Source organism: Ictalurus furcatus, chromosome 5 (assembly GCF_023375685.1).
Source record: "Ictalurus furcatus strain D&B chromosome 5, Billie_1.0, whole genome shotgun sequence".
NCBI lineage: Eukaryota > Metazoa > Chordata > Actinopteri > Siluriformes > Ictaluridae > Ictalurus > Ictalurus furcatus.
In genome coordinates, this window is record NC_071259.1 from 22,440,092 (window position 1) to 22,454,719 (window position 14,628).

The 14,628-nt window shown below is 35.8% G+C and overlaps 1 protein-coding gene across 1 annotated transcript in view; it reads left to right on the top strand.

The window, feature by feature from the left end:
• Positions 1 to 1,621: 1,621 nt before the first annotated feature.
• faf1 (Fas (TNFRSF6) associated factor 1) overlaps positions 1,622 to 14,628 on the top strand; it is a 76,122-nt gene continuing 63,115 nt past the window's right edge. Inside the window, exons 1-3 of the mRNA XM_053625298.1 lie at positions 1,622 to 1,714; positions 1,833 to 1,996; positions 3,080 to 3,148. Coding sequence (XP_053481273.1) covers positions 1,940 to 1,996; positions 3,080 to 3,148 — 126 coding nt within the window. The 5' untranslated portion in view covers positions 1,622 to 1,714; positions 1,833 to 1,939. The remainder of the gene's footprint in view (positions 1,715 to 1,832; positions 1,997 to 3,079; positions 3,149 to 14,628) is intronic.

Consider the following 14,628-nt stretch of genomic DNA (forward strand, 5'->3'; position numbering starts at 1 on the left):
ATACCTTTAATAAACAGACTACCATACTACATCAGAGTAAATCTACTGTAGTGTTATAAGCTAAATAACATACTGCACTAGAGTAAAACTACTGTAGTAAACTAAAATATTTAATAAGCAGACTGCCTTACTACACAAGATGAAAATAGTATCATAGTTAAATGTGTAATACACTTCATTATCATAGATAAATATGTAACAAATGTATAGTAGTTATATTTATTACATAGAATGTTTAATCATGGTACTACATTGTACATTGCACTGAGGTAAATGCTTCATAGTACCATGGCTAAATAAGAAATAAACATAGTGCACAAGAGTAAAACTATTGTAATACCATGGTTAAATATATAATAAAATCATGGTAGCTGCATTTAATACATATTTAACCATACAGTAAAACCTTGATAGTAATCATGGTCAAATAAGTAATAAACATAGTTAGTATAATGCACCAGAGTAAAACTATTGTAATATCTATCATGGTTAAATATGTAGCGAATGTAATTACCATAATTCACTGTGGTAAGACAATGGCATTGGCATGTTATAGTAACATATGTAATTAACAGTTAAATGTGTAATGAAATTGACCAAAATACATCATAGTATAATCATGGTAGTATTATGGTTAAATATGTAATATGGTTGTTGCATTAATTATATATACAATAATGATAGTAATATGTATACTGCACTGTAGTACAGCATTTATACTATCATGGTTAAGTAAATATTAAACACAGTTATCATAAAGCACCAGAATAATCCCATTCTAGTATCACAGTTAGATATGGAATAAACGTAGTCACCATAATGCTCTGTAGTAAACTCATGGCAGTGTTCTGATTTAACATACTAACAAGCATTGCTTTTAAGCACCACAGGAAACCCATAATAGTATTATAGTTAAACATGGAAACAACATAGTTGTACAATAAAACTATGTTGGCTACTATCAAGTTTAAATTTAATAACCCTCTGTATGAAGTGCCATAAAATGATGATAACGTCATGGTTAACACGACATACCATAGTAAAACCATAGAGGATTTTTCTAAGGGTAGAAAGGATGATAATTCTAGCTGCATAGCTATATAGCTAGGTAATTCATGACCACTGTATTCTCATACATCTTTTGGCTGAAGTTTGGCAAATGGTCATAGGCTTTGGGAATATTACAAATGTAAGATACAGGTTAGTCTTTACAGTTAACAGCAGACTATATGTAAATGAAAACAGAATGTTCCTGAGATTATTTAACACACCTTTATTTAGAAAGCAATGTTATACAAACAAAATTAGGCAGGAATTTATTACCTTCAATAATTCCATAAAATGAATTATTACAGTAGTCAGTGTCTTGCTAACAGACAGGTTAAGGCCTACCTTAATAAAAGTGATTGACCTGTCTTAAAGCATGCAGGTAAAGCAAACAAATATGCAATTTTATATGTTATAAATGGATATATTCCGATGTGGACCATTTGTTTTCTGCATGTGCAGGAAAAAGGAATAATCATTTTAAGAACTGAGGATCTTCAGCATTTAAGGATGATCTCTGGGTTAATCGAACATCTCTGTCTTGGGCCTTGGTTCATTTTACGACAGTTCTTCGCGACTGCCGTATGTTGTTTCCGTTGCTTGGATTAAAAAGTGACTGTAACAGAAAACCTGTTTAAAAACTACAGATTAAGAACTGGGACTTAAAGTGCGTGTTTTGCTCCCGAGTTCTCTGTTGTGCTAAACTCAATCTCCGGGTCATATGTGGTTTGAAATTTAAAGCCGTTATTTTTTTTCGCATTCCCTGTTCACCCTTTGCGTTTTAGACCGTGTCTGTGTGTGTGCTAAAGGGACCGAAGAAGTGAGCGAGCAGAGCTGAGCACAGCTGTAGCGGCACTACAGAACAGCTATCTAGCGTTAGCCAGTCACTGCAATGGCCTCCAACAGTAGTAGCAACATGGACAGAGAGATGATTCTGGCCGACTTTCAGGTAGGTTTTCTCTCCTGACCGGAAACGTTCATTAAGCTCGGTTGGTGACTTTGAGCAAGTAGTTTATCATAGCTTCAGCGCGCAGTACTGTCCGCGTAGTCAGCTAACACTGACAGTAACCGTGCGAAGAGACCAGCTAACTAGATGCTATGTCACTGACAGTTCATTTGTTAGCAGCTATCAAGCTAACGTCTCTTGACATACCCTTTCTTTTAGCGTTCGAAACATTGTCACTCATGAAACTACTAGCAATCTTCACCACATCACACAACAAGCCAAATGCAAATTCAGATACTTAAGAGTATTGACTCGCAAAGAGCTCTCTCTCTGTACCTAGCGTTGATGGCTAACCGTTTCATTGTTGGTCTTTGACAGCAGCCGGTGAACCTACCAGCGTTACTCAGCTATTTTAGTTTGCAGTAAAGATTTTCTGCAGCTTTCAAGCATAATACACCATCACCAACACCACCTGTTTTTCACTCAATCCGCGGAGAAGGTCTAGTAAAATGACAGAAGCTAGCTCTGTTGCTATGACTGGACATTTTCGCTAGCGCAGCTCTAACACTACTTCTAGATAAGACGTCTATGTTTACGCGTCCAGAGCTGTTCTCTGAACAGGTTCATTAAGATGAATTTGCTCCTTGGGTGGAATAATAGTTCTTTAATAATCTCCCTGATAAATTGAGCGTGTGTGGGAGGTTGAAATTAATGGCCGTGGTGTTATATTTGGACAAGGTTTCACGGTATTGAAAAAGGCGACAGCCGGTCACGTGACCACATCAAAACAACTGGTGTAAAGGCTGGAAAAAGGCAGGATGCAGGTTTCCATATCTCTGTGTTAACTTGTACCACACGCTTCTTAGATAAACGATCAGTTCTAACTGTGTATTGCTCATATGAAGTACTCGGGTTTAATGAAATGTTTTATTTAGAACTCGCACTTGAGTAGTTCAGGGTTTTATTGTGCAATTCCCAACTGTAGATCATTATTATTGTTATCTGCTAGAAAGTGTGCTAAGAGTGATGAAATCCCTTATTGATCTCTGCTGTACTTTGGGAAGTAACATCTGCTTGTCGTTTCAGGCATGCACCGGGATCGACAATATTGCAGAGGCAATCACTCTCCTAGAACAGAACAATTGGGACTTGGTGGTAAGTTTCGCTCCCACACTTACTGTAATACATTATGAGTTAAAGCTGCGAGTGTGGCCAGTTCAACGTGCAGAATCACTTCAGCAAGAGAAATGTTTCCTGCTAAGAGAACGTGTGATCACAGGCTCTGTTCAAGTTTGGTATAACATCCATCTTGCACCACTTGTGGAGGTGGTCTGGGATGCATGTGTACATTTGTCGTGTGAATGGCAATGCGCCTTGTGCATCTGCAACAGCATCAATAGATCATCTAGTGGTATAGGTATAAGGTTTTCATGGGGAATGGAGTTTCCTTCGCCATGCTGCTGATACATGTGAGAGATTGATTTTCTTGCCCAAAGCTCTTCTATTACTTCTGTTGTTTAAATTTTAATCGTTTAAATGTGTACACAAGACACACAATGTCTCCTGCTTCTTCTTCCTGTTCAAAATATATGCTCTGCTCATTACTATAGATGAAGGCTATTTGCTGAGTTTGGCGCCGCATTCTCACAGCTATTTTTTACTTACAGCACTATTTAGCACTTTTGTGAAATAACTAGCCTATTTAGGAATACGCTGTGTTCTTAACACTACTTAACGATGAAAAACGAACAGTACAGTGCCTATTTTAATATAATTTTGCGCTGTTGGTTTTGATGGGCTTTAACATGGATAGGGTTTCGAAGAGGAAGATTTTGAGTTTGGTGGTACATTTGGACAGCACTGTTAAAGGAAACATTATACAGTTAGAATCACTATGTCCAAAACTATATGGACACCTGACTGTCACACCCATATGTGGGTCTTCTTCAAACTGTTGCCACAAAGGTGTAAGCACACAGTTGTATAGGATGTCTTTCTATGCTGTAGCATTACAGTTTCCCTTCACTGGAGCTAAGAGGTGCAAAAATGTTCTAGCTTGACAATGCTCCTGTGTACAAAGCGAACTTCATAAAGACATGGTTTGCAAATGTTGGCATGGAAGAACTTGAGTGGCCTGCATCGACCCCTGACCTGAACCCCACTGAACACCTCTCCTCGCCCAACATCAATGCCTAATGTTACTAATGCTCTTGATGGCACAAATCCCCACAGCCATGTGCCAAAATCTAGTGGAAAGCCTTCCCAGAAGAGTGGAGGTTATTATAACAGTAAAGCAGGGACTAAATCTGGAATGGGATGTTCAATAAGCACATATGGGTGTGATGTTCTGGTGATCATGTACTTTTGGCAATATGGTACACTATTTGCTGTACCAAAGCCATCAAGGGCTTAAATGATCAGAATATAATAAATAAATATACAAAATATAAAATACAATATAACAAATAAATCTCCATACATATGATTGAATCTGCTGTTAGTTGGATGACAGCTAGAAACACAAATACAGGAACATTGTTAAATATCAAATATATATTAAGAATGTATTTGAATTTATAGCTGTGTGCCCTGTGGTCAGGTTCGAAAGAGTTGCATTGTAACGGACTGCATTGTAAAGATTTTTTAAAATATATTTTTTGTTAATCCTTTAACTCTGAAATCAAAATCCTATTCCTCAAACGCTAAGCCATTCTTTGAATATTTTATTGACTAAACTGATCGCCTGTTGATTTGAATTATGAGACAAAGACTTATAAGCACATCATTCGAGTTTTTGTTTGGTTTTAGACAACAGGTTTGGCAGCCCGGTCAAAAAGCGATCACAAATGGTTTGTCGAGATGCACTCGAAACACACTAATACCAGGTGTGAGCAGTTGTTTGTCTCAGCTGTCCACTTGTGATCAGAACACTCGAGAAGGACGTTAATACCAGGTCTGAACAGGGCCACAGCACAACAAAGCCTCAGTGTTCACTGTGTTGAGATGACTATCTCATGGATCTATTGTGTGTGCGAGCACAGGAAGTTCTAGCACAGTTTTTCACATCCACCCTGTGATGTGTTGACGTATGCAGAAGCACAACTCCATGTTTTATAGCAGATATAAGCAGTTTGGTTGTATGATACCATCATGTCTAGTTTTGCAATATTTTTATTTGTATGTGATCTTTCATAGTGGACACACACACACTCTGCTATTCACTGCTATGCACAATTTGTCCCCCACCTCCCAAAAAGTGCTCAGGGAAGCACCAAAGACCAACCTGGGACCCGATGATATTTGAGTCCTGGGCCGTTCCTAGCACAACAGTGATGGTGACACGGCACGGTACTGCGTATGCTGCCTGAGTGAGTCACAACAATGTTGTTTTTAAAGACATTAGTCACTGCTTCTTTGAAAAACAGTTCACCAACCAAAAATATCAAACCAGCAATATTATGTGGTTATAATATTGTTTTTGGAAGGGTAGAGGACCTTTAACACGCAATAGGCGTGGGATAACGATGCCATAACCTCTAGCAGTACATCAACAAACTCTTTATATCTAATAAAGTTCTCAGTAAGAAGACAGTGTTTCAAAGCTGTAGTAATGCTGCTGTGTTTGATACATTAATTCCACAGAAACGCCCACATTAACATGTAGTGTCTTTGCTGTGCGGGAAACCATGCGCCACCCAAATAATAAGCACCAATGACAAAGATTACAGCAGATTCTTCTGAGATTGATCATATTTATCTTACAGTACATAAAATGATTTTTAATCTTTTTTCAGATGACATCATAAATAGTCTTATAGTCAGGGACGTGCAGAGAATTTCCTCAGGGGCAGGGGTTCAAATGTGAAAAAGGGCTATATCGCCAAAGAGCTGACTTTACTACTTTGAACTACTTTTCTAACTTTAATTTAACTGCATATTCTTCTCACCCTGGTAGACAATGTGAACAGACTGTGTGTGCTCACAATAATGAATATAAGAATGACTCTACTAACATAACCTAATGGTATTTTATTTTGTACTTTTATAGAAATAATTACAACCAAACGGCAACTTTTAGTGGAGAGATGAATCCAAATAATCTTTAAAAGAAAATTTAGACATTAGGAAATGGAGAAAAAAAAAACAACCTATAGTATTACAACCCACAAATGTAGTGACACACCCACTGAATGTCACTTACTGTAAAATCAGTAAATCTATTCATTTCACAATTAAATTTACATTGGCCAGCAGCACTTTGATTTCCATAAAACTGGCTTTTTAGTCTCAAAGCTGGTCATTTTTGCCTTCTAAATTTAAGTTTAAAAAGGTAAATTGAGATTTTAATGATCTTGTATAACATTTTAAGTTTTTTTCACATCACTTAGGCTGCAGGACTAAATTTACCATAATAGTTAACAAGGAGCAAGTTACTATATGTACATAGTATAACTAATATACAACTATATACCCTCTCTCTCTCTCTCTCTCTCTCTCTCTCTCTATCTATCTATCTATCTATCTGCATATATATATATGTATATGTGTGATCTTGAAATGTGGGTTCATTATTATTCTGTGCTGCGACTCTGCAGCTCATGCAGAATGGAGCAGATGCTTTCAGTTTATAGTGACCGTTGAACATTCTCCAACTGAACGAAATGGTTTTATTTATATAAAAAAGCAAAACGACAGTGGGGGCGGTGCCGTGGGGGGCAAGGGTAATCGGTGTATAGCTGAACAGAACGCTGTGTGACACTGGTAACACCGACTATCGCACCAAGGCTAACTCTTTGTAAACATATGATGCCTTTTTTGCAACTATTCTGTCTCATATTAGCTCACCTTTTTGCACCCATGTTGATAAGGAAGCTGTCCCTTTCGCTGCCTCCTTCAGTTTTATTTCTTTAATTTTCTGCCGTCTCTGTCTATTTGGCATCGTGCCTTTACTGACTATGTAACATAAATATAATATAACAAGGTTACATGCATGTCTGGAAATGTAACGAACTTGATTAGCTAGTACTTACCAACACATTCCCTCTCAATCAATTTGCGATAAGCATATAAAATACTGATAATATTATGAAAAGGTTAGTTGAAGAGTAGTGGTCTCAGCATACCTGTCTGTAGAAGCAAGACGCATCGCGATTTCGTCATGACAACGAGACCATCTGTCTGCAGACTCGAGTCAGTCAAATAAGTAGGAAAATTCTCAGACTTTCTTGCGATTAATTTGCTACTGTTTTGTGCACGCTTTCGTGTTAATTTGAATTCAAATGCTTTTTACATAATAAAATTGTTTATTAATTAATGTTGAGAGGGGCACTTTTAAAATAATTTAGAAAAAGGGCAGGGGCTCGAGGCCCCAGAGCCCCCCCTTCTGCATGTCCCTGCTTATAGTCCATAGCTTTCATATTGTTTAGTGTCTTTGATTTTCACAGCCGCTGGGTTAGTGCATATATATTTCTAGTCATGTTAGCTATCGCTGTAGCTGTCAATGTTTAAGTCACTAAAATCTGATCAGCAGTGGTCCTTTGGTGGTCTCTTTTCACTGATATGTACTCGCTTGAATATGCAGATCAACAGCTGGCCTCCAGTCAGTAAATGTGTATCTAACTGCCATACATGCTAGAGGTTGACCAGTAGGGCATTTTACTGATACTGATAACCAGGGGCTTTAGCTGGGCTGTTAATCATCTGGGGCTGAGCCCAGACTCTCCTCCATCATTTTGGCTATCTAACATGAGACTAGGCTAGTTTGGTGTCGCTAGCCAAGGGGAGGCACAATTAAACTATCATTGTATGGGTTGTATGGGGCTGCTACAGTGCCATGCAAATTACATTAGCTGTCCTTATGCACTGCTCATATCATGTTTAATGTTATCATATTCCAAGCTCCACCTTGGAACTCTTGAAGACATTTACACACCTTTTGTTTTCCTGCTCAGCATCAGAGGATGTTTGAGTCTTGGTTTCAATTTCTTTATCTGTGTAAAAAAAAAAGACAATAAATAAATCAAATCTGTATATATCCATTTTTCCCTTCACACTCACTGACTGTGTGAGTTAGCATGTTTGAGAACTGAGACCTGTCAGCTAATATGACAAGAATTTCCATGTATTTTTGTCTGATTGGTCTTTCCTCCGTTCACTGAAGATACAAAATTACAACACTGACATCATCTTTTACTGACGTTCAGTTACGTAGTGACAGACAGCTCCAAATGGAGAATTATTTAGATCTGAAGAAAAAAATCTTCGGGGCCCCGAATGCCCAGCCCAGATTATGCTCCTGCAGATAATTAAGTTGGGCGGTACCTGCTGATAACCGATTAATCAACTGATAGTTTTTAAAATGAATACTAAATGAAAACATAACAAGTAACGTAAAATACTTTTGAAATTTATTGCAAACATAAACAGTGCTGACTGTACCATGAAACTGTACTGTACTTTTTAAACTAAATAAATAAATAAATATATATATATATATATATATATATATATATATATATATATATATATATATATATATATATATATATATATATATATATATATATGAATAAATAAAAGATATTGATCCAAACTGAACCACAAATTAAACTTCAAAAAAACAAATAAAAATAGAGACATCCAGAATAATAATAATAAATAAACACTTAAAATAACACAACAAAATTTGTCAGTGATAGTTTTTATTTCGGCTCTAGAGGCTGCTCTCGTACTGTATAAAGACAGCGTACCCTTCTCAGCTCCTCTCACAGCGGAGGCACCTGGGAGAAACTATCGGTGTGGATTTTTTGCATGTAACCGATAGTTGCAGCAATCGGTCATTGGTGCTGATTATTCGGCAAAACTGATCAATCGGTCGACCTCCTATGTATGTATGTATGTATGTCTCAAAAATTTCCAGCTACAGGCAATTACCTAAAATCATGTCACCATATTCCTACTGCTGCTAAAATATTTTCGCTTGGATTCATGGATTTGTCTGTTTTTTCGTCCAAGGTTTAGTAATACACAAGCATACGCACATTACATTACAACAATAGTGCTGCTTCAGTAGTCTTCTGAAAATAATTATAGTGCTATTTTAACTTCCTTAAATCTAGCCCCGATTCATAGCATCAAACATCTAGCAACTTTGACTGTTTGGGGTTTTCTATTTGGTCGATGCAGTCATTTAGGTTGGTCTAGGTTTATAGGTTATCTGCCCTAAGTTGGTGTGTTTATAAACTAACAATATGGTTATCTTTTAATGATCAACCCTTAATGGTTAGTCTGTGGCTAGAAATTCAAAGTGCTTCATGTTACCTCTTATGACTAGCACCACGGACTCTGAACAGTTGAGATGCTAGGCCTATCATGATCACTACGTTTGTTGGATGATCTATTGTGCCAGAGATAATTGTGATAAACAATATTGTCATTTTAAGACCATTATATTATGAAATATAATAGCATAATAATGTAAGTACACCCTTTCAATGAAGTTTTAATTCTTAAGAATATTCACAGACTGGAATTGGAATGTCACAATATAGTTTTTGGATTCAGGCGAAAATATTCTTTAAATGTAGACAATATTTCTTCATCATATTTATTCATTTTATTCTTGAATACTTGTCAGTGGCATTTTAGTTGATGAGAATGCAGAAATTAAACCAAATTTTCACACATTTTATATATTATCTTAAACATGGATCAACAAAAACATGTGAAAGCTGCCCTTGTTGTGAAACCTGATCTCCTGAAATAATAACTGACAGTTACAATGAGTACACTATTGTACGCTATTGTAATACAGTTGTGAATTCTTTATATTTTAGTTATTCAGTGTTCACGTTTTAGTGTGTTGTTAAGGAAAGAGCGTATTCACAACGTGACTTACCATTCTACCTACCGCCTTACGTAAGTTCGGGTTCACGTTTTGTTAAATACAGCGCCATTGATACCTGGTACAAAAGCAAATTTGTGTTTATAATTGGCCATCAGCCATTGTTGACATACACAACTGATTATCTCGATTACAGTATATCAAAAAGTCAACTTGTGATTATGAAGTTATTTGGGCAATGCTTCTATATGCTAGATATGTTATTTATCAGAAATGTCACTGGTAACAGATGCAGTGTGTCATTATTGTGATTTAAATTGACTGATATGAAGTGGCAAAGAGATGAATATCTCCTCTAGTAACAAGTGACTCAACAACTGCACTCAACCTGAAACCCCACTACTATTATTAGTGCTTGTTCCACCTAACCTATGTTTAACTGCACTGTTCGAGACGATCGAAAGAGTCAGCTTTAAATAGAGACAAAAAAATCATGGGTGTCCCAACCCCCCCCCCCAAAATAGCTGTTCTTGTAAGCTGGGGTGGCGTTTCACTATATTTAGCAACAAGCCAGCAGTATTCTTGGCAGCTGTTCAAACAGCCACGGTGGTGCCCTTGTAGTGGTTAGTTGCACCTGTAAATGTGATGACTTCCTGTGTGTGGAGCTGGAAGCTTCATGGAACATACAAAAGAACCCCTGTATACAGGAATAGGACAAGTAGTTCAAATTTCAGCCAGGAAAACACACATGGATAGTACCGGATTAAATATTTTGTAAAATAAAAATTTATATATATATATATATATATATATATATATATATATATATATATATATATATATATATATATATATATATATATTTGGGATGTTTAAAATGCTTGTGTGTAAAGATGGTCTGATGTCAGTGTAGAGCAGAGCTGTCCACCGTTTATCAGAAGTACATTAGTTTTACTGATGTGTGCTGTGCAAAGGAAGGAAAAATATATTAAAAAGAGATAGCATTCATTTATTAGACAATTGCACGGTGCCATCAAAGCTGTGTTCCTAATCATGATTCACTTCTAATAATATTACCAAATGAAATTAAACTATTTTAATTGTTTTCTTTTATTTAGAGAAGCTTACACGTGAAAGTCCGGGTATACAAAAGGTAGTCAAACACTATTACTTGAATAAAATTAGTTACCTCAAGTTAGCTGCAGCTTCTCCATCTGTGGCTCAGCCAGGAAATCATATATCCGGCTGTTGAACACCGTTCAGCAACATTGCTGGCCTTCACGATACTCGATATGTAATTTAGCTAACAAACTGGGCAAAACAGTACTACAATAAACAAAAACAAAACGTTAAACTGAGTACGGCGATACTTTTCTTTAATGCCTACAAAAAGAAAGATTAAGTAAAACTAAATACGTGAAATCAACGGCATCAATTCAGTACCATTTAGTTGGTAATTATCAAAAGTGTAAAAAAAAAAAATACATCACCATACCAGCGATATCTCAGAAAAGTGTATTGTGTAATCAATGTTTACCGTCAACAAGTTTACATGGTTTCCATCATACACGCCGATCTACACAGATGGATCAGTATCTGGAGATCGTGTGTCAGCTGCTTTTGTGGTCAACCTTCTGAAAAGTGGAATACATATTCCCATCAATAGTTCAGTTTTTAGTGCAGAAGCCAATGCAAATGAAAAGATTTTTAATGAAGTGAGGTCAGATTTACTTTTAGATTTTTTTAAATCGAAGATAAATTCTTCATATTTTGCTAGATTTTAACCTGTTTCCTGCTATGAAAATAGCCATGGTAGCTGGCATGACATTAAATTATAAACAAGCAAACAAACTTTCCCATCTCAGAAGTTCCATCATATTATTGTTGCTACTGTTTCTACATTTCTTTTGGGCAAGTGAAGTTAATCAGCTAATTAGCCTTTGCTACCTTCATTATTATAAACAATCAGGTAGTCTTAGCTAGTGAGCAGACATTTCTAGCTGGAACTGAAACTTTGAATGAGCTAACTACTTAGCCAGTGTACCCATACCTTTTATTTATATGTGAAGGTTATTAGCATTTTGAGCAAGTAGCTACGTAACTGTTGACGGTAGGCTAATGGCAATGCATTTTGATTCTTTAACCGACTAAAGTACTATTAAGACAGGATACGCTTTACTGACATGTGTTTGTTGCATAATGTTCCTGGAGGACGCCTGTAGTGCTAATGATAAGTAATCTTTGTATAAATGTAACAGATGGGAGTATCTTCATAGTGAACACATGCGTACACATTTTAATAATTTGAAGTTCTTCTCTTGACCTTTATTATAAGCATTTGTTGTAGGGATTGTGGCCACACGAGTTATGCTTGATCATTAGTAGGTCATATGCCTATAGGCCTGGAAAAATGACAATATAATAACGATAATAATAATAATAATAATAATAGTATATTAATTAATAATATATTACAAACTGACTGGAAGCAGGCAAATTTGATGATAAAATATTGTACTTAATCTTTAAAATATAAAAATGTTTACAATTTTTTAAAAATAAAAATTAAATGAATACATTTTTGTATGCATTATATACTTTTTTGTGCAAAACTACAGTTTTGCTAAGAGCTTGCGAGCTCTCTAGTATGCTGTGAAACATTATATATATATATATATATATATATATATATACACACACACACACACACACACACACACACACACATATATATATATATATATATATATATATATATATATACACACACACACACACAAACATACATACATGCATATAATTTAAATGTTCTTGAGTAACGTGAGGGCTTATTCATTTATTTATTAATAAAAATGTTCTTACATGACCATAATTGAGTTTTTATTTTACTTTCAATTAATTATTTAATTAATTTATTTTTAACTATAACAAGTATATTTGCTGTACCTGTGCTAGGAACTCAACAACTTACTCAATAGCCTTGGACATCCTTTGAAATGTTATCTATATTTTATTTTCCATATTTTATTACTCTGCTTTTTGAGTAAAAACCACAGGTATGACAGGGTCTCTACCAACATTTCAGACAGGATATATATTCCCTCAGGTTATTTCCTACTGGTCAGTTTATAGAAGGAAATATACTGCTTAATCTAACTCCAAGTAAATCCCAGTAGGATTTAAGACCTTTTTCATGTACTGTAGATAGTGTGAACCCATGTCAGAGCAAACATAACCTGTAAGTCTTCTAACTTCACCTAACTCCTATCAGTCAGATGTTTTTTATCATGTTTTTGGCTCCTTTTCTTTTGATTACATTACCCAGATGTTCTTTGAAAGTGGAATGAATGACTGTGCCATTGTTCCTTATCTTAGCAGGATTATAGTGCATCATAATACGTATTGGGGGGGTTTTGTTTTCGTATGTGGCTTTGTTGAGATACATCTGTTTAATAGAAGTCCCAGACTTCCTGATGTGGGATTAGTCCGATTTAAGTTTATTCTAAAAGCATCTTGTGCAAGTTTTACACCCTTTACTATTTTTGTGGATAATCCTTAATCCTGATAAGGTTCTGATACTTAAGACACATGAAATACCCAAGTATGAACATGTATACAGACTGAATGTAATGCAGATTATGTAATCTGATTACAAAAAAATCAAGCGCTCCCGATTAATTTGAGTATGAAGCATTTGAAAATACAAATAATCATATGAGCTTTAAATGTTGTACACGAGTACCTTTTTTATGTTATAATTATCATTTATAGTTTAGTGATTGTGGTAGCTTTGACTGCAACTGAGATAAGAGGTTTTCTGTTATTCATATTTCCGTTTTCTTTTCTTCTTTAGCCTCTCTGTGACATTGTGTGCCTTTATGATTCTTATTAGGAAGTCTTTTATTGCCATAGATCAAATAAATGTAATTAAAGTAGAGCTTCGAACAGCCGCGGAAACCTGCGATTGCTAAGCGAGAAAAGCTGATATTGCACAGATGATTCATAACAGTTCTTTGAATGAAGATATCGACGAGAGACAAGGCCTCCATGAAGTGCCAGAACAACTTGCTCCTTTGCATAGATTCTCTGGAACTGTACTGGAGAGATGAACGCCATCCTTCCAAATGATATTCCTTCTGATGGTAAATAACCCTGTGTTGATTAGCAGTGATCCTTTCCCTGTAAGGGGGAAAATGGACTTAAACTGTGACAGAAAAATGGCCCCTGCAGCATAAGAGAGCCATGTTTTGTTTTTCTCCCCTTTAATTTGTCATCCATTTGTATAAGTAAGGTAATGAGTAAACTTTTATTACTGCATGCGGAAAAAGTACAGGCTCTTTAAAAAAAAAAAAAATTTTTTAACGAAATAAAACAATTAGATCAGAAATAGTCCCGAATCAGTAATTTATGTGATCTAAAAGATTTTATTACTGGTTAGAATCTAGTTTAGAATTGCCATTAAATGTCCTCTAATCTACACTTGACGAGCCACCCACATGTACACACACACCCACAGGCACACACTTGCAGAAGTCCATCATGGCACATTCCGGCTCGAAATGGGAAGGAAATGTGCAGCCCACGTCTCTGCATTCTGCTCATATTTAATCTGTGTGCTGAATAGACACTCGACAGAGTATCTGATTTTTAGTGTTTATTAATTCAGTCTCTTGTACTGTAGACCAGGCTTCTCATTTGTTTGTGGTCATATATGCAAATTCATTGTAGGTTCTTGTTTAATTGTAAATTGATAACCCTGCTTTATCGGTTTGTCCACTTTTTTTTTGTTGTG